We start from the raw sequence: 18264 nt of genomic DNA on the forward strand, positions 1-18264 counted from the left end.
AGTTTAGTTCCCTTTGTCTGAAATTCTGCCCCGTCTTCTCATCCTCCAACCTCCCCCACTATCCCTGACCATCTCTTTCGGCTTCATTCCTATCCACTCTTTGGATCGCTGCCTAAATATTACTTCTTCAGGGAAGTATTTCTTAACTCACCTGACAAAGTTAGAGTCCCTTCTTATAAGCATTCATAATGCCCTGTGATTTTTCCGCACAGCCGGTATCAGATTTTCATCATATAATATATAATGTTTATCCTTTCTGCCAGATACTAAAGCTTCATGAGAACAGGAATAATTTTCATCTTACTTACTTCTGTATCCCCAGTGCCTATTAAACTCTCTGGCTCATAATCAGCGTTTAGTAAATGTTTCTGTAACAAAGGAAGAAAATAAATGAAAATATAAAGACAGTGAGCAATATCTAAAATCAGGGAAGATAGAAACTTTTAGGGTTCATAGAAGTAAAGGTGAGCAATATGACAGCACTCTTTTCAGCCAGGGTATAGTCTTCAAAGTGTGTGCTATGAAGAATTTACCAGTTCAAGCAAAATCAATTAAATATCAAACCTGTAATATACAACTGAGGAGGCACAAAGAACATAAACAAAATAATTGCTCCTTATATCAAGATCTTATTGTTTGCCAAGTTATATACACGCATTACCTCATTCACAGATGCATAAGACACGAGACCTATCTGAGGAACTCATCATCAAGAGGGGGACTGGTAATGAGTAATGCAAATAATTATATCTAATTTAATGTGCAAACATTACCTCTAATTTAGGATAGAAAATTATAGAGCGTTTCAGAAAACATAGAGCATGAAAGAGATCAGTTCTGCCTGGGGCATCAAGGAGAGATTTAAAGAGGTGACATTAAGCTGGGCCTTATGTTTAGCAGGTGGATAAGTGGGGTCTAATTAAGGATACTATTGAGAAAAATTGAAGAAGGGAATGAAGGTTTGTGAGTGGTTGGCATATTTGAGGAATAACTGAGTAGTCTTTTGTGAAAGGGAAGAGAATGGGTAAGTAGCGCAAGATAAAAGAAAAACAGAATTGGGGCCAGGTTGTGGGAGCCGTGGCATACGATGCTGAGAAGTTTGGACTTGACAAAATTCTATAACCTGTGTGGAGACTTTTAAAGATTTTTTCAGTGAAAGACTGAGTGTCAAGATCAAATTTAGATTTTAGGAAGAATCTTCCTTGTGATCCAAGACATTGTGATAACTAAAAACTTAAAACGATCCCAATGACCAAAAAGGCTGGGCTTAGTTAGCAATCCCCTGGGTCTTATATGCAGGATAAATACCACATGACTTTGTCATGCAAAGATAACCGATTCAGGCCCTGGATGGGTCCTCAGTGGTTAGATCATCGGCTCACACACTGAAGTGCTGTGGGTTCAATTCCCAGTCAAGGGCACGTACCAGGGTTGCAGGTTGGATCCCTGGCCCTGGTCGGAGTTTATGTGGGAGGCAACCAATCGATGTGTCTCACATCAGAGTTTCTCTCGCTCGCTCCCCCCCCTTCCATTCTCTCTAAAAAAAAAAAAAAAAAAAATCAATGGAAAAAATATCTTCGGGTGAGGATTGACAAAAAATTAAAAAATAATGCAGATGCCTCCATTTGCTACCAGAGATGGTGGAGCCAGGCCTGCCCTCAGACCCCGGCACCTCAGCTCCTGGCAGCTGAGCTCACACATCCCAGCCATAGCTCCTCGCCTGCTCCGTGGAGAAGGGGAGATGAGGGAGTCGAGCTCACCATCCGCCCCCCCTTGGCCTCAAAAGCAGGAAAAGCGCGGCACTGAGAAGCGAGGGTGGGGCAGGCCTCACAAGCAGCCCCGGAGGAGCCCAGCGAAGTGCCAGCACCTAAGTGCCCGTGGGGTGGACCAAAGAGATGCAAAGACAAGGGCGCTACCAAGGCCTGGAAAACCACCACAACTCCAGGGAGGAAACCAGGGGGCAGGCCCCAAAAATGAGGAGGAGGAAGAACAGGGCATCTTGCCCAAGTCCTCAGAGGAGGAGAAGCGACCACACCGTGCCACCTGCTTCCTCGCTGAGGAGCAGTTTCCTTCTGGGCCCGGAGCTGGGCTGGCTCCTCCTGCCCCGCCGCCCCCCAAGGCCCGCAGCCCCCCCGCTGCGCCCGCCTGCACCGCCGCACCGCACAGCAGACCAGCCGCTGCGGCTCCCTCAGTGGGGGGGACATTGCTGACGGGGCTCCTGGTCGGGGGGCTCCCTTTCCCACTTTTCCCTCTGGCTTCCCATGAAGGGTCCCGGGAGGGCTCCCCTGGCCTTAAGGGGGATCGGCCCATCTCGCTGTGACGTGTCCACTCCACCATACTGGCCGCCGCAGACACTGTGGGGAGGCAGGTTTGAATGCTCATTGGTGGAGTGAAAAAAACACGGATCCTAGGCTATGGCCTCTGGGGAGAGAAACCCTGCTCTTCATTTAGGGCATCTTCCAGAGGCAGAATAGGGGGCGCTTTGTGCAAGGAATAGAAGTTTCTATTTAGAGGTGATCTTATCACCATGCAATGTCAATAAGTGTATTCTCGGCCCTTCCATTAAACTCACATTACCACCTCTTTGCCTTTGCTCCTCTTAAGTACCTCAGCTGCATGGCCCTGTGTTCATTTCATCCCTCTGGTCTCCAACAAAATGGAAAGGGAAGCATATGGAGGAGGGAGAATGACTTGATCTTACCTAAGAGGAACAGAGGGTGTCCAGGGTTATGGTAACAGTAATCAAGAAAAACTTGCAACAGAGATCCTCCCCATACGAGTGGATTCCACCAATGCGAGGCTCTGTGTGTAGGAGGGCTTTGCCTTTATTATGAAGATTGTATTGAGAAGGAGGCACAGTCTTTCTACAAGCGCTCAGGATGACTCCTGACCGTGGGAAGGCCCATGTTGCTTGCAGAAATGCCAAAGCACTTAAAACAAAGAAAGAAGATGGGAATAAAGCACTTAAAGAAGGGAATTACAAATTAGCCTAGGAACTGTCCTCAGAAGCCCTGAGGATAGACGCCAACCGTATAAAAACAAATGCTAAACTCCACTGTAATCGGGGTAGGGCTAATCCCAAGCTTAGGAAACTAGATGATGCAATAGAAGACTGCACAAATTCAGTGAAGCTGGACTGTACTTACATAAAAGCCTGCTTGAGAAGAGCTCAGTGTTACATGGACACAGAACAGTGTGAAGCAGCAGTACAGGAATATGAAAAAGTGTATCAGTTGGAGAAAACAGAAGAACACAACTCAGAAAACACCGCTGGAACAGAAGAAGAGTGAGAGAAAAGACTGCTCCGAGATTCTGGGGGTGGACAAGAATGCCTCTGAGCACGCGACCAAGGAAGCGCGTCGGAAACGGGCCCGATGCACTGTGCAGAGCCGCACGGCAGAGCCAGTGCCCAGGTTCAGAGGGCGGGGAGAAAGAGTTCAAGGAAGTCGGAGCAGCTTTTACCATCCTCTCCGATCCCACCAGAGAGACTGGCTATGGCAGTGCACAGGACTTGGATGCGGGGGACGTGGATATGGGTGATTTTGATGCAAACAATGTCTTCAGAGCATTCTTTGGTGGTCCTGTGGGCTTCAGCTTTGAAGCATCTGGTCCAGGGAATTTCTTTATTCAGTCTGGCTAATGAAAGGAAACCAGAACCCAGAAAATGCAGACTTGCTCAGTTTAACCTAGACTGTGGACACAGTTCACTTCCTCCCTTCACCATGTCTCCATGCATTTAAAGCAGTTTTGTTTTCTCAGTTGGATGCCCATGTCTGTGAGTGGGGTGAAGGAAGGGGAGCCAGCACCCAAGACTGTGGGTAGGGGAGGGAAGCAGGGGGATGGACAAGGAGGCAGCTTGTGAATTTTGTTTTACTGTTTAGCTTTATTTAAAAAGAAAAAAAATTAAGAGAATAAAATGTTTTGACCTTTTCTGGCAAAAAAAATAATAATTCTGGTTATCTCATATAATTTATTCCTTTGCATATACAAACATGTGTTACCAGGTAATTTGTTTTTGTATTATGCATTATGGCCATCTTTCAAATGTCTGTATTTAAAGCTATATGTTAACTATTTTTGAAAACCTCCAGAAATATATTACAATATGGATTTTCCTAAATTTACTTAACTACCCCCGATTACTAACCATTTCAGTCTTATAAGCAGTGCTATAATGAACACATAACCCATGGAATTGCAGTTATAGTACATGTACTTAAAATTTTTATTTTTTTCAAATTGCTCTTAAGAAAGGCTATTTCCATCGCTGTGTCCATCAATAATACAGCAAAGTACCCGTTTACCCACATTTTCACTCAAAGTGGATTTGCTCAGTCTGTTACAACTTCCTCAGTCTTGTAGGCAAAACAGTCTCATTTTAATGTGCATTTTGAATTAATTGGTAAGAATTAAAATATTTTTACTTCACTTAAACTGCTAATTCATATCTCTGGATCATTTTTCTATTGCATTTTCTTGCCTTTAAATGAAGAATCTGTATTCAAAAGGAAGATTGGAATGCAATCACTATTGAGCCTGTTAAAATTTGAGCCTTTTTCCCTAAATGTAAGTGTTTCCCCTGGGAGAAATAAATTATTTACAGCTGCGGAGAGAAGAAAAGCCCTGGGAGGAGAGGAAAGAGTGAGAATCCCAACTTCATTGATAATTACAGCGAGAGCTAGCTTTGCCCTTATTCCTGCCCCATACGCAGGGAAAACCCTACATTCATAAAAACGGGTATCTTGGCCAAAAACGAGAAAGGAGGCGAGACAGGGCCCTCAGGCTTCCAGAGGAAGGAAGGTGCCGCCAGTGCTTCAGGTACTTCAGCTCGAGGAGATGTCAGTTCACCCCCTCAGCAGGTAATAAGTGGCCCTCACTGAGCTCACAGTAAAGCTGGAGAGAAAAGCAATCTGGATTCTTTTCTTTCTCCTGTGTCTTCAGTGGAGGTTGAGGAATAGGGCAGGTGCATAAATGAGGAGCGGAAGGGCACGGGGGTGAATATGCCAGCTGGTAAGTTTGGGGAAACTCTTGTCAGGATGGGGAGACAGAGACGCAGGGCGAGTGAGCATGTGTGTAGCTATTATTTATCAAATATAACAATGGTGAAACAGTTTGCAATTTCTTATTCCTTGCCCTAGTTCATCTTTTATAATTACTTATTTAGCAAAGTTATCTGAAAACAGTTCCTGCATTATTTTTCTCTCATCTGGTTGTCTTTGGGATACACCTCCTTTGATCTCTTCACCCCATTCCAGAGATACTGATGTTTTCATTCAAGGAATAGACAATTTTTATAACAATATTAATCTATTTTGCTTTATTAACTTGTCAGAAATGCCAGTAGATGCTTGGTGCTTTCCATGTTTCAAGAAATCTGTTTCTGTCTATCCCTAAAAATGTGAAATGTTTTTTAAATCCCAACCTAAAATAAATTTCCAAATTTAAAATTTAAAGCTGTGATTTCAACATATCAAAACTAAAAGAACAAACAGTCCAGTTCTCTACTTTTAGAGAGAACAAATCAAGATTCAAATTACTTAAAATCCTTTCCCCCATAAAAACATTCTACTCCTTTCTTTCAAAACCCTTCATTTGTACAAGAAAAGATGAAGTGAGGGAGAAAGATAACTAAAAGGGGAATTAGTACTGGGTCTGGGTGGCCCATGTAGTCTGACAGTGCAAGTGAGAGTTACCCGCAGCTACAGAACCATTTCCTCTTTTCCTAGGGCCACCCCATCTTCAGTTTACGGTCCCCTTGAGTCATTTGTTACCCCACTGTCCAGAGCTGCTCAGCCCCTCTCACAGGCACAGTACAGCCCTGTGAAAGCAAAGGAAATTAAAAACAACTCTGTTCCCCAGTAGGCAAATCTTTTCTTGTGGTTTTGTGAGCTCCGCCAAACTGTAGCTTCTTGACTTTCAAGCTTTCTCTAATGAAAGAGATATTTGATAAAGAATATAATGTTGCTTGAACTGTTACATTTTCAAGGGATGATTTGTAGAGGGAAGTAGAGGCTCTGCATAATATTAGATTTTTCAGGTGTTGGTGAATAGCAAACTTTCCTTTTATTTTTATATGATAAAAAGTTGAGTGCATAAGGCATATGACTTAGTTAAAGAGGGCATGGGGATTGATCAGTACCCTGGGTTGGACACTGACACCGATGCTTAGAAGCTGTGGACTGTCTACAAGATGGTAACTTGCATATTGTTATACCTATCTGGGGTTTTTACGAGGATTTTAAAAAGTAAAAATTCTGCAGAAGTAATTAATGCAAAACTATCTGAAATAAGAGTAGGTGCTCTCCTCTTTGTGTTGAAATTCAAATAACCAAATTTCAGATGCCTGGGATTTTGGTAACTTTATACAATGGAATTATCACTCCTAAATCTGATTCAGAGACATACATGTTTATAAAATACGCTCTCGATTGTCTGTTCCAAGCCACATTAGATTTACCCTGGAGAATTAAGTTAAGGCAGACCCCCATGAGGCAGAGTGACTTGTTCAAGATTACCAGCTACATGGTGGTTAAGTTTGGCCTGAAATTCAGTTTTCTTTATTATTAAAGATGATGTGCAGTAGTTTTTTCCACCTTTTCTACTATAAAATAACCACTTTAAATAACTTATAAATGTCATTGACAGCCTCTATTTCACCTCTTATTAGTGCTACCTTTAGAGTTAGTTGCCAAAGAACATGCATGACTAAATATTTCTATAAATTTCTTTACAAAATTTATTATATTAATCACAACAGGATCTAATAATATATATGAAAGACAGCCATGCATATGGTTATGAGACATTTTACCTATTTACATCTATTTTGATGCATTTTGCTCTCTATACCCCATAAAACAACTTATTTAGAAACCCTGGATATACAGTTCTTCATTTTTTCTTTTTTTTTATTTAAAAATGTCAGTCTTTCCTTCTCAAAAGAACTGTGAATTTCTTGAAAGCAGGGGAGGGCAGGTTCTTGGCAAAAATGTGAAGAAGGCTGATGTTGTTTATATTGTTTCACTTCCCCTTTCCTCTTCTCTAGCTCTCAGAAACCTCCCACACTTAAGGGCCCTTCTGCTATGATGTTCCCTCTGGGCTTCTCCAAATCTGAATCCCTCTTTCACCACTTTTTCCAGTACCACTAACAGGTTGTGTGGGAAAAAACAATCTTAGCCAGCTATGAAGCTAGAAGTGATTTTTAAATTTTATTGGTGGAGAGGTCATGATTTAGGCATATTTTGTTATAGTTCTCAGAGGTGTTTGCATTTTAACCAGGGACAATTCAGTTAAATAACCATTTATGGAAACCTGTGTCAGGACTGGAGACAACTAGTTACAAGAACACCTCTCACGCCTTGCCCACCCCTAGGAGCATGCTCCGGGACAGGCACACGGACAAATAAATGAATTGAATGAACCCTGTGACGGGTATGGTGGTAGAAGCTGGTACATTACAAAGCAAGTATAGAGAAGAAGGAATGCGTGATTAAGTATAGTTGGTATCATAGGGAGGCCTTGGAATACAAGTGACATAAAAGTGACATTTCAGGTATCAGTGATAAACTAGTATGGAAAATGCTACCAAAAAGCTAAACTGTGTTTTTTGTTTGTTTTTTGTCACATTGAAACTTTGTGCAAACAAAATAGAAGCTGTCATGCCTCTTTGTCTAATCTTCCCCTCTGCCTATAAGGTACTGAAAGTGAGCCCCCCCCCCAAATCTAACCTGCCACCATCAAGAGCCAGCTAGGCCATGGCTGGTGTTCTCAGTGGTTAGAGTGTTGGCCCGCACACTGAAGGGCCGTGAGTGCAATTCCCAGCTCAGGGCACATACCTGGGTTGCAGGTTCACTCCCTGGCCCTGGTTAGGGTGCGTGCTGAGCGCATGCAGGAGGTGACCAATCAATGTGTCTCTCTCACATCGATCTTTCTCTCTCTCCCCCTTCCACTCTCTCTATAAATCAATGGAAAAAATATCCTCACATGAGAATTAACCAAAAACAAAACAAAACAGCTACAACCTCACCTCTACCGATTTCAGGTTCCCTGTTTACCTTTAGGAGAGTTGATGGACCCTCCCTTTAAGCTCTCCTCACACATTGCTTATCAGATAATTATGTGTATTAGTGCCATTTCCACCCACTTTAATAGTAATAAACCTTTACATTTTTATTGTAGATCTTACAGTTTACAAAGCACTTTCACATAAATATTATCACATGTGATCCTAATAGCAGTTCTTTAAGGTAATAATTGTCTTTGTTTTATAATAAGAATATCTGAAACTCAGAAAATTCCCCAAAGTAAGCAGATGCAAAAGTTTGATCTTAACGTTAGTGCAATAGAACAAGTATATCATATTCTTTATGAAATATCTTAAAAATTGAGGAAATTGTATTGGGTCTGCATGGGAAAAATAATAAGCTGCATATTTTTTAACTTTCTAGTTTCCTAGCCTATTCTCATATGTTTATGTTTCTAGTAATCTTTATCACATCTTACTAGTATATCTCCAAAACCCCAGCTATGTTTCTGTCTTAGAAATTGTCTATGGAATTAACATGTACATAGAAAAAGACTACTTGAATTTCATTTTAAAATCTATTAATAGAGGTCTTTCTGCGCACAGATATGTACTATGTTACTTGATTAACTGTATGCTATTGAGATCATAACTGGACAAATTCTTTCAAATAAAGTGATTTGAATATGTTCTTATTCACTAAGTTGTGAGGTGTTTTTCCTCTTATATGTGAAATAATAAAATCTTAGAATTTAAAGTAGTCTAGAGTTTGGATGACCAACTAGTCTTGAAATGTCATTTAATAGAAACTGGAGCCCAGATTAGTTGTTACAGCTAATTAGTGGCAGAAACTTCCCTAGATTGGCTAACACTCAGGCGGCGGCGAAGTCTGAGTCACTATGCAGCCAACTTGCCATTTACCACATAACAATGAATATCATGTGCTCATTATAATCTTTGCTAAAGTAACTTTAAGAATTACTAGCATAAGAACAATAAAAAAATAAACATAGGGTTTTTGGAGAGGAGACAATTCTCCATGGCACTTCTACACATCTTGTGGTAGATAGACTACCTTTTCAAGATTGTTCCCATTACAAAAAGCCTTGGAACCTAGAATTAGTGTCTTCCTATAGGTCAAAGGATAGATTGCTCACCAAGATAGTAAACATGAGGTTTCTTTCTTCTTCCTGGAGACATGCGAGGGCAATAAAGATAATATCTTTCTAAAGGGTAAGGCAGTTGAGGGTGAGGCTGATTTGCCAGTAATCTCTAGGAAAGATCAGGATTTTGGCATCTGAGAGTAAGATGATGATATCCTCATGGGAGAGTTCCTCAGGGCTGATCCAGGCCCTCACTGTGAGCAGTGTTTACCTGGGCCAACCCCTGCATTGCCCCCGCTTCTCCTTTTAGTATTATAAAATAGACTCTTTCAGAACAGAAATGGTTCCTCATACTACCACGAACTCTTCAGAAACAAACTTTTATTAGCCGTATGTATGTTGTAATTTGCACACACCATATTTTTTCTCATTCTGTAGTTATTTAATTTTTTCTGATTTTTTTCTCTATGACAAATATACTTTAATTAATCTTCTTTAAAGGTTTTTTTGTTTGTTTTTTTATCTCATGTGATTTTCAATAGGGTAGATATTCAGGGAAAGGCTCAATATTTGAGTCAAAAGCTAGAAATATTTTTTGAGATTCTTACTTCATATTACCAAAATGCTTACCAAAAAATCTAAACCAATTTATGTTCTCACTAGCCATGTCACAATGTGTTTTCATAACTATTATCTTTCACTTCTCCATCACTCATGTTCGCTCTTCTGAGCTCTACAGTTCCTCAAATTCCTCCAGCCTTTACATAAGTTCTTCCTTAGAATGTTCTTGATATATATGACTCTTACCCTGCATATCTCAGCTTAGATGCCAATTCCTCAGCGCGTCCTTCCCCGGCTTCCCAAAACACCATACATTACCATTACACCTGGTACTTGTCTTTGTAATACTCTTCCATGTGTAAGTGTTTAATGTTTTTATTCCTGGCAGAAGTTTAAGCTCCATGAAAACAGATCTCATTTGGCATGTTCTTCACTGAATCCCTGGTGCTAGAACAGAGCTTGATAAACAGGTTTTTTTGGCAAAAGAAACAAGAGGCAGGGTTTTGATCTGGTGTTTGGGGCGAATTGGGAGTAGGGGAATTATTTAAGTTACATGGCCATTAGTTTAGCTGGTTTTTCCCTGAAAGTCTAAAGTTCAAGTAATTTAACTTTCTTTGTCTTTTTCTGTAGTCCTTGCTAGTGGTTGGCTAATGAGGCAATGTCATGGGTTCTTTCTGCATTCCAATTGCGGCCGTCTTGTTCTAATAAAGTACTGATGGCCTCATAAAGACACACAATAAATATGGGATTGAGTAAGTTAGTAATTTTGTCATTAAGGTCTTTGGTTCCAGAATTTTGCTGGAAAGTTTGCTCAAAATGATGGAAATAACCTAAGATGGATTCATCCTCGGTGAACAGCTTTCCAATTTATTTGCCTGGGAAAAATTTGGGGAATGGCTTTTAATAAATTGTGTGCCTCTTTCTGTAAGGCACATAAGCCTGCAGTACCCAGGAGTGTAAAGTCTTGCATGGGGTGGCTCCGACCTGTGGCATTCATCCATTCTCTAGCTAGTACATTGCCAACCAACATGTGGGTAAGTTGGTATAGATTGGAGAGACCTGGATGCTAAACACTAATGATGAGACTAAATGGGTGTTTGAATTCAAAGGGTTCAGTTTTGGGGTTTGGGAAATTCTCAACAATGGCTAAAAGTTCTGCTTTAGTCCCAGGAATCAAAGAGACAGTTTCAACTCCTTGGGAGTTATCTAAAACTTTAAAGTGGGCTTTCTGAAGAACAGAAAGGGAATTCAGTAGCGAGGGATGGGTGGGAGGAGCTAAAAAGGAACTGAGGGACTGGGAGATTTCAGGATTCTGAAAGTAAAGGAGGAAGATCTCTTGTCTCCTAATTTTTAGAGACTTTTATTAAGTTTGCAATTATTTTCTTGGAGGACAGCAATAGTTGAGTCCTGGTTCCATTTTGAGGCCTTGAAACACCAATTAAAGAAAGCCTCCAATGTCTTTTGTGGGTTCGGAAACCTCAGCATTGGAGTTGAGAGAGGCTAATTGGAAAATTTCAAAGGAGCTCCACATTGGCCAAGAAAGTTTTAAGTCGTCCTGTGTAATTTTTTACCAGGGATTAAGCCAATTGCAACTATTTGGACCAAAAGTTTTAACCAAGAGTTTTGACCAAGAGTCTGATATCAACAACCTTGGTGTGGTGGTTAAATGCCCATCTGATAACAGTATTTGAGATGTAACACTGAAATTGCTATTGGTAGTATGGTTGCTGTGTACCCACCTGTTGCTAATGGAGGCGAGCTTCTTTTGATGTCATGAGAAAAGGAATTTTCTGAGACTTGCAGGGGAGGATGAGTGATAGGGCTTTTTGGGGTGCCATGGCGGGAAAATTTCCTGAGGCCTCCATGGGAGAATGAGGTATTGTAGAACGTTTCATTTCTGTGGAATTTCTGAGTTTCCGAGGTCCCATCTCCCTCCATCCCACCAAGAAAAAAGTCCAGCTGCTTTTTCAGCAGAGCTAGGACAAAAGCTGTTGCTCAGAGTTTCTGCTCCATATTTGCACAGTTAACAAACTAGCTTAGCTCATGTTTCCAGCTGTAATCCACTGTGTGTGGGGTCCGCATGGTCATGGGCCATGCAGCTTCTAGGGTCACATGGCTATGGAGAGAACACAGGTGAGTGCAAGGAAGCAGGAGAAAAGCCAGAGGAACAAGAGAGAGAGAGCATTCCTGTCTACAGATCTTAACCTTCTAAGAATTTGCCTGCTTGCAGTGGCTCCAACCCCTCTGGCCAATTATTTTTCTTTCCAGGTTAAACTGACAGGTGAGTACATTCCCTACATCACTCCGACTTTGCTGCACATGTGCCCATCTTTCCCCTTGCCCAGTCCCTTCCCCCAGTGATCTTCAGGGAACGAACCAGTCTTTCCCTGGGGAGTGTGAAATTACAGCTTGCTGGTGTAGCTGTCCAGATGACCATGTGTATAATGTCTGGCCTTCCCTGTGCTCCTTTTTTATTAATATTAATAACCAGCCAATTACAAGGGTAACAAAATAGAGGAAAGGTATCTGTCACTTTATTTTATGTTATGTGTGTGTTTTTTAATTGATTTTAGAGAGAGAGAGGAAGGGAGAGGGAGAAAAACATCAGTGAGAGAGAAATATTGATCAGCTGCCTACTGCATACCCCCCTACTGGGGATTGAGCCCACAACCCGGGCATGTGCCCTGACCTGGAATCGAACCGACTGCCTCTCATGCGTGGGATGATGCTCAGCCAGCTGAGCCACACTGACCAGGGCGGCACCTGTCACTTTCATAGTGATTCTAAAATTTACATGGAGACATAAAGAGCGAATATCTGAATGTCTCATTCTGTTTTCCAGTACATTCGTATATGAGCATTTTAGAATACCTTGGCAATTAATTAATAGATAATTGGAAATAAACTCAATTGAAAATCAAGGTACATGAGGTTTATCCTTGAATCTCAGTAACTGGCAGTGTGACATTCACCAAATTATTGTTATCCTTCTGTCATAGGCAGTTAGACAAACATGAGCAGAACAAGGACAATGGGCCAGGTACAGAAGGTCACCAGGGCAGAAATCCCCAGATGCTTAGCAATGGGAAAAACTGGGAAAACAAGGACTTTGCCTCTAAGGGTAACCTTTCCTCCCCTAGCATATTGCTGGTCCTGCGGTTTGGACCCCCTGACCTTTCATATCACTGGTCATGTGGTTTAGACCCCCTGACTTTTCTCCCCTAAAGATAAAATCTAGGCCCCAGTTGTATTTCAGCATCAAATACCAGACAAGTGATGCCATGGCTGCATTGACTAATGACCCCTGTCCTGGTATGGAACAGTCAGTGGAGACCACCTACCTGAAAGAGCACACCTGGAAAGCTGATGAATATTCTATTGAAACCCTCCCTTGAGACCTCCCCTAAGATTCCCCACCTGCAAGAGAGAAATAAAAACCCTCAGGATAAAGGACCCAGTGGCATGCTCTCCCTCTGGGGAGCATGCCCCTGTCATTCCCTTCTCCTTCTTTCCCCACAGGCACACATCCCCTAAACTCTAAGGGACCCCACGAGACTTGCAACCAGGAGAGCAATGGGCAGTGGCAGCTTATCCTGGGCTAAAGCCCTGAACCTGTTTCCAAGGCCCCCTTTTCTCTGATTTCCCAGTGAGCCCAAGCAGCCTAACCTAGGTTCTCCAGTTGCTGCTTCTATGCTAAGCTGTTCCGTGTTCCACTGTCCTGAGTGTATTTTTACTGCAGCCAATAAATTCTTGCTTGTTGTGCTGCACTTTGTCTCTTGACTGAAATCTTTCCTTCAAAAAGACAAGAAACTAGGTCATCTCGCTGATAACATCTCGATCTCCATTTCCTGATATTAAATGAATCCATTAGACTAAGAGATCTCCAAGATCGCGTTCTACTTATCATCATTGAATAAAGAGTGTTTTAAACTTTCTTCGAAGTTAAGTGTGCTACTTTGCACCCATAAATTTCCAACTTCCCTGTTCAGCTCTGCAATGTGGATGACCTAGTAACAGTTTTAATGTTTTAACAACCAATGCCACTTCCCCAGGAACTCTGGGAGACAATGCTACTCTGTCAATGTATCTCTAAATTATGTGTTAGCTTAATTTTATGATGCCAACTTTTTACCCGTAGTAAATGGCAATAAAAGGTAGAGGTACTGTGCTTGTCTCTTCCCCCTTGTCTCTGCAGTTTGTGACGACATTAGAGAGCACTTTCACTTCTGAGCTTTCAAGGGCAACACCTTTTGCCAAATGGAATTTGGCTTTCAGGCCTAGAAACCAAGATAATGTCATTAAGTACATTTAACACCCAGGGTACTTCCTGAGTGCTTTCAAGCCAGAGTCTCTGGAGTCAAAGGTGTATAATGTGTACTTGCTCCGTTTGAATGCTTGTCATTTGGTGGGAAAGGTGAACATACAAATACTTATTTTAACCAGTATGATGAGGGCAAAAGGCATGTGCCCTAGAGTCGGGGACACACAAAAGTCTGTCCTATTCCTTGTCCTTGACGCTGGCACAGGACCTAACCCCCAGGCTCCGTGCAGGAAAGGAGCCCCAACTTTCAACAACAGCCGGTAAAGTCAGAGGAGCTCTCAGCAGAAAAGGGTGATATGCAAACTGAGCAAGGAGGCACCTGGAAGTAATGTGTGGGGGAAGAAGACAGTTTCCTCTACCCTCAAGGTTCTTCTGGCTGATCTAAGAATCACATAGACATTGGATAGATTAACAAGACAAAATAATTTAATCACATACATATAGATGGGAACCCTGTAACCTGAGCGAGTCAGAGACCCCAAATGGTAAACTGGGTATAGACATTGTGAGCTAGGAATGAAGTAAGGTGACTACGGGCTTCGAAGGGTCATTGCAAGATAATAATAGCAGGTGTCAGTAAATAAAAGCTTGCCCTGCCCTCTAGATAGGGCAAAAGAGGTTATGCCTGATCTCTTTTTATGGGCAAGGCCTCCAATTCAAGTCTTTCAGGTACTTAATGGAGGGGCAGAAGTTTATCTTGAGCCCACAGCTAAATGTTGCCTTTAGCTGAAAACAATCTGCATATCACTGAGGCTTATATTGGGGTGGACCTTTCTGAACCCCCACATATGCTACCTAATAATTACTGGAGGGCGGACTGGCAGACTGGATGCTACCCTAAGACCAGCCTTGTCCCACCAGTTCCCTTCCTCACCCTGGGCCAGGTACTTCTCTCTCTGGGCCGCCTGCTTTTCAGCAGTAAAACGGGAAGCGGTTGAGTAACAATCTCTGAGCACGTGTGTGTGCGCGCGCGCGCGCGCCCAAGTGTGCACTAAGTCCTATAAAGTTTGCAGGGGACACAAAAACAGCTAGGACACAAACACTGCAAGCTTGCACTACCACTGAATTCTCCTGTGGAAAATAAGCACACAGCATGAACAGGAGACCGCACAAAACCAAGCCAAAAGGAGGTAGCGAAAATTTTGGAAAACGGAAGGAAGAGCCGGTCTCAAACTGCTAAGGTGGCTGGGGGTGGGAAGTAAAATTTTCTGAGAAAGAAAAAAAAAAACCACACACAAAACGAGTTGGCGAAGACAAAGCGAGGGAAACAACACTCCACTCCCTAGGTCTTTCCTTCTCCGGGCTTCTCCTCACCCGGCTCCCCTCCCAGCCTCCGCCAGCTCCCAGCCCTCCGTCTCGGTCTCTGACCTTTGTCCCCGCCACCCCATTTTCTCTCTCCGCGTCCGTCCGTCCGTCCGTCCGCCTCCCTCCCCTCCGCCCGCGGCCCGCCCTCTCCCCGCCGGCGCGCCGGGGCCGCGCGCGCCCCGCTTCCCGAGGAGTAGGCGCGGGGCGCGCGGACCCCGGGCCCCGAAGCCCCGCTGGAGTCGCTCCTCGGCAGTGAGCCGCGTCCCGGGCTCTGCGGCGCTCAGGGGCGCGGCGGGCGGCGCTCGCTCCCGGCCCCGGGCCCAGGTGCCCAGCCCCCCCCCGCCCCGCCCGGGAGCCCGAGACCCCGCCCCGCCCCGCGGCCGGTTTCCGGCCGCCGGGTTATTTTAAGGCGCACGCGGCGCGGGTCGCGGACTCCCGGCCTCTGCCCCGCGCCCCGCAGCCATGGGTCCCGGGCCGCGCTCTCTGCTCGCCGCCCTCCTGCTGCTCCTCTGCGGCGCCGGCCCCGCGCTCGGCGACACACCTGCCAACTGCACCTACCCCGACCTGCTGGGCACTTGGGTCTTCCAGGTGGGCCGCGGAGGTTCCCAGCGCGACGTCAACTGCTCGGTGATGGGTAAGCGCACGCGGCGCCCGGACAGCCTCCCTTCCCGCGCCGGCCGGGCACCCCGGTCTGTCCCTGCGCCCCTTCCCCCGCGGCGCGCCCCGGGGAGCTCACCTGCGCGAGGCCGGGACGAGGCGCCCCTTGGGGTGCCCTCTCCTGCCAAGTCCAAGCTGAGCTGCTGAGAGCTGCTAACTGCACAGTTTCTTGGTTACTCCCAGGGCTTCTATACTTTCTAAAATATTTTAGCGCCCCCCCCCCTTACTTTTTATTTTCTGGGTTTTTATTTTTGTGGGGTTTTGTGGGGTGTTTTTGTTTGTTTGTTTGGAAGAGAGTTCTGACCTCGCAATCCTATGGGAGCAGTCCGTTTGTTTGTTTGTTTGTTGTTTGTGTGCCGGTGAAAACGGAACTGAGAATATAGCAGGAAAGTTGACTCCTTTTGTTACATTGTGGGAAAGAGCCCTTCTGTGCACTGGTTTTGATTTGGATGTGTGCTGATGCTGCTAGCCTGAGAAAACTTCTGGCACCCCTCGGCGCCGTTTTATGTATTGCAGGGATGTATATAAAAACTTGTGGGTTTTTTTTTTTTTTTTTTTTAATTCTCTTAATAACTCTTTAGCAGCAAATTATATTTGGAAATGCCTAGAGCCAAGCACAATACCTGGCTCATGGAAGGCACTCAATAAACATCTCATGTTTGAACACACTGGGCTCTTCCATATACCCTCAGGTAACATGGTTACACCAATGACAAATAATTTAGTGAAGGGAGAAGGAAAGTCACACTGTCTTGGTCAGAAGAGGCACTTGTGTTCTGCCGGGATCCTTACCAGCCTTTAGCTTGGCCAGAAAGGAGCGAAGCTCTCAGCTGCGCCTTCCTTGTCAGAACAAGGATCGCCAGGTGACTTGTCATTAACACAGACCCATCCAGCTGTCCCGCTTCCGGCGACGGTGGCATTGCCTAATGCTGGGCGTTTAACCGACGGCTCTTCTAAAAGTTGGAGGTTGGAAGCAGCGGGGAGTGAGTATTTGCGCTGCTTGGGCCCATGCCATCTCCTGTTTCAGAGCATTAGCGTGAGCCCTGGAAACACTCTAAAAAGAGTGGAAGCCTGCAGATGGCTACAGCAGGACCCCGTTTCAGGCAGCCTCTGTCTATAAACTATACCTTCGACTTTAATATAATAATTAAAGGCACCCACATACCTGAGCCCCCCGCCTTCTGAAATTTAAAAGTTTAGTTCCTGTCAGCACACATTAGTGTCGTAGGATAGAAACCTTGAGTTTGCTGGATGCTTAGGAAGGATGCAGATTCTGAAGTTCTGAACTGTGGAGCCACGATGGAGAAAGATGCCTCATTTTTTTTTTTCTTTGAAGAGATCATTTCCTTTGTCCTTTTGATTTGATGGCAGGTCTTTTTTCATATTGTTATGTTTCCGCTTTTGACGACCATTTTGACTTCATTTCCACCAGTCATTTTCAACATTCCCCCATTTTCCCTTTTCTTCAGTGGAAAAATTTCTTTATTCTTTGGATGCTTTGGGAAGGTCACAGCTGCGCTTTTGGGGGTCTCTCTGCCTGCTGGCATATTTTATCCTTTGAGCCCTCCCTTGACAGGCCTGGTTGAAACCCCTCTGAACTGCGCAGAGGGAAGCAACAAGGGGAAGAGTCTGAGATCCTTACAAGCCAGGCGGGCTCGAATCGGGTGGCACGAAAGGAAAGCAGCTTAAAAATTATGGAAACTATAAGCCAGGCAGAGAAAGACAAGTATCACATGATCTCACTCATATGTGGAATCGAATGAACAAAATAAACTGACGAACAAACTACATCCGGAGACATGGAAGCATGGAACAGACTGAGGGAGCTCAGAGGGAAGGGGGAGGGGTTAACCGGAGAACTTGTATGCATATGTGCATAACCCATGGACACAGACAATAGTGCAGTGAAGGCCTGGGGGGGGAGGGGGTCAATGGGGGGAAAGGGGGGGACACCTGTAACACTTTCAACAATAAAAATAAATTTTTAAGAAGTATGGAAATTACAAAGATATTTTCCTCCCCATTGAAGTACAAATAATTTTCCATTGTTGTGCATTTTCTTTTCTTCAGGACCACCAGAAAAAAAAGTCGTGGTGCACCTTCAGAAGATGGATACAGCATATGATGACTTGGGCAATTCTGGCCACTTCACCATCATTTACAATCAAGGCTTTGAGATTGTGTTGAATGATTACAAGTGGTTTGCCTTTTTTAAGGTTAGTTTTGTTGGACGTTGCATTCATATTTTCAGTTATTTAATATTTGAAGTCTCTTCTGATCAGTAGACCCTCAGA

At 43.9% G+C, this 18264-nt stretch overlaps 1 protein-coding gene and 1 pseudogene across 3 annotated transcripts in view; both read left to right on the forward strand.

Moving 5' to 3' along the window:
• The first annotated feature begins 1020 nt into the window (after positions 1 to 1020).
• Positions 1021 to 3640, forward strand: LOC308564985 (dnaJ homolog subfamily C member 7 pseudogene; annotated as a pseudogene). The gene is made up of 2 exons: positions 1021 to 1024; positions 2763 to 3640. The product of its transcript is annotated as a dnaJ homolog subfamily C member 7 pseudogene (transcript).
• A 12059-nt stretch (positions 3641 to 15699) lies between these two features.
• Positions 15700 to 18264, forward strand: part of CTSC (cathepsin C) — a 36971-nt gene continuing 34406 nt past the window's right edge. For both annotated transcript variants that reach the window (XM_081154296.1, XM_081154297.1), the window contains exons 1-2: positions 15700 to 15947; positions 18041 to 18186. In XM_081154296.1, the coding sequence (XP_081010422.1) occupies positions 15776 to 15947; positions 18041 to 18186 (318 nt within the window). In that variant the 5' untranslated portion in view covers positions 15700 to 15775. The remainder of the gene's footprint in view (positions 15948 to 18040; positions 18187 to 18264) is intronic.

This window comes from Miniopterus schreibersii, assembly GCF_964146895.1.
Source record: "Miniopterus schreibersii genome assembly, chromosome: 12".
NCBI classification, from domain to species: domain Eukaryota; kingdom Metazoa; phylum Chordata; class Mammalia; order Chiroptera; family Miniopteridae; genus Miniopterus; species Miniopterus schreibersii.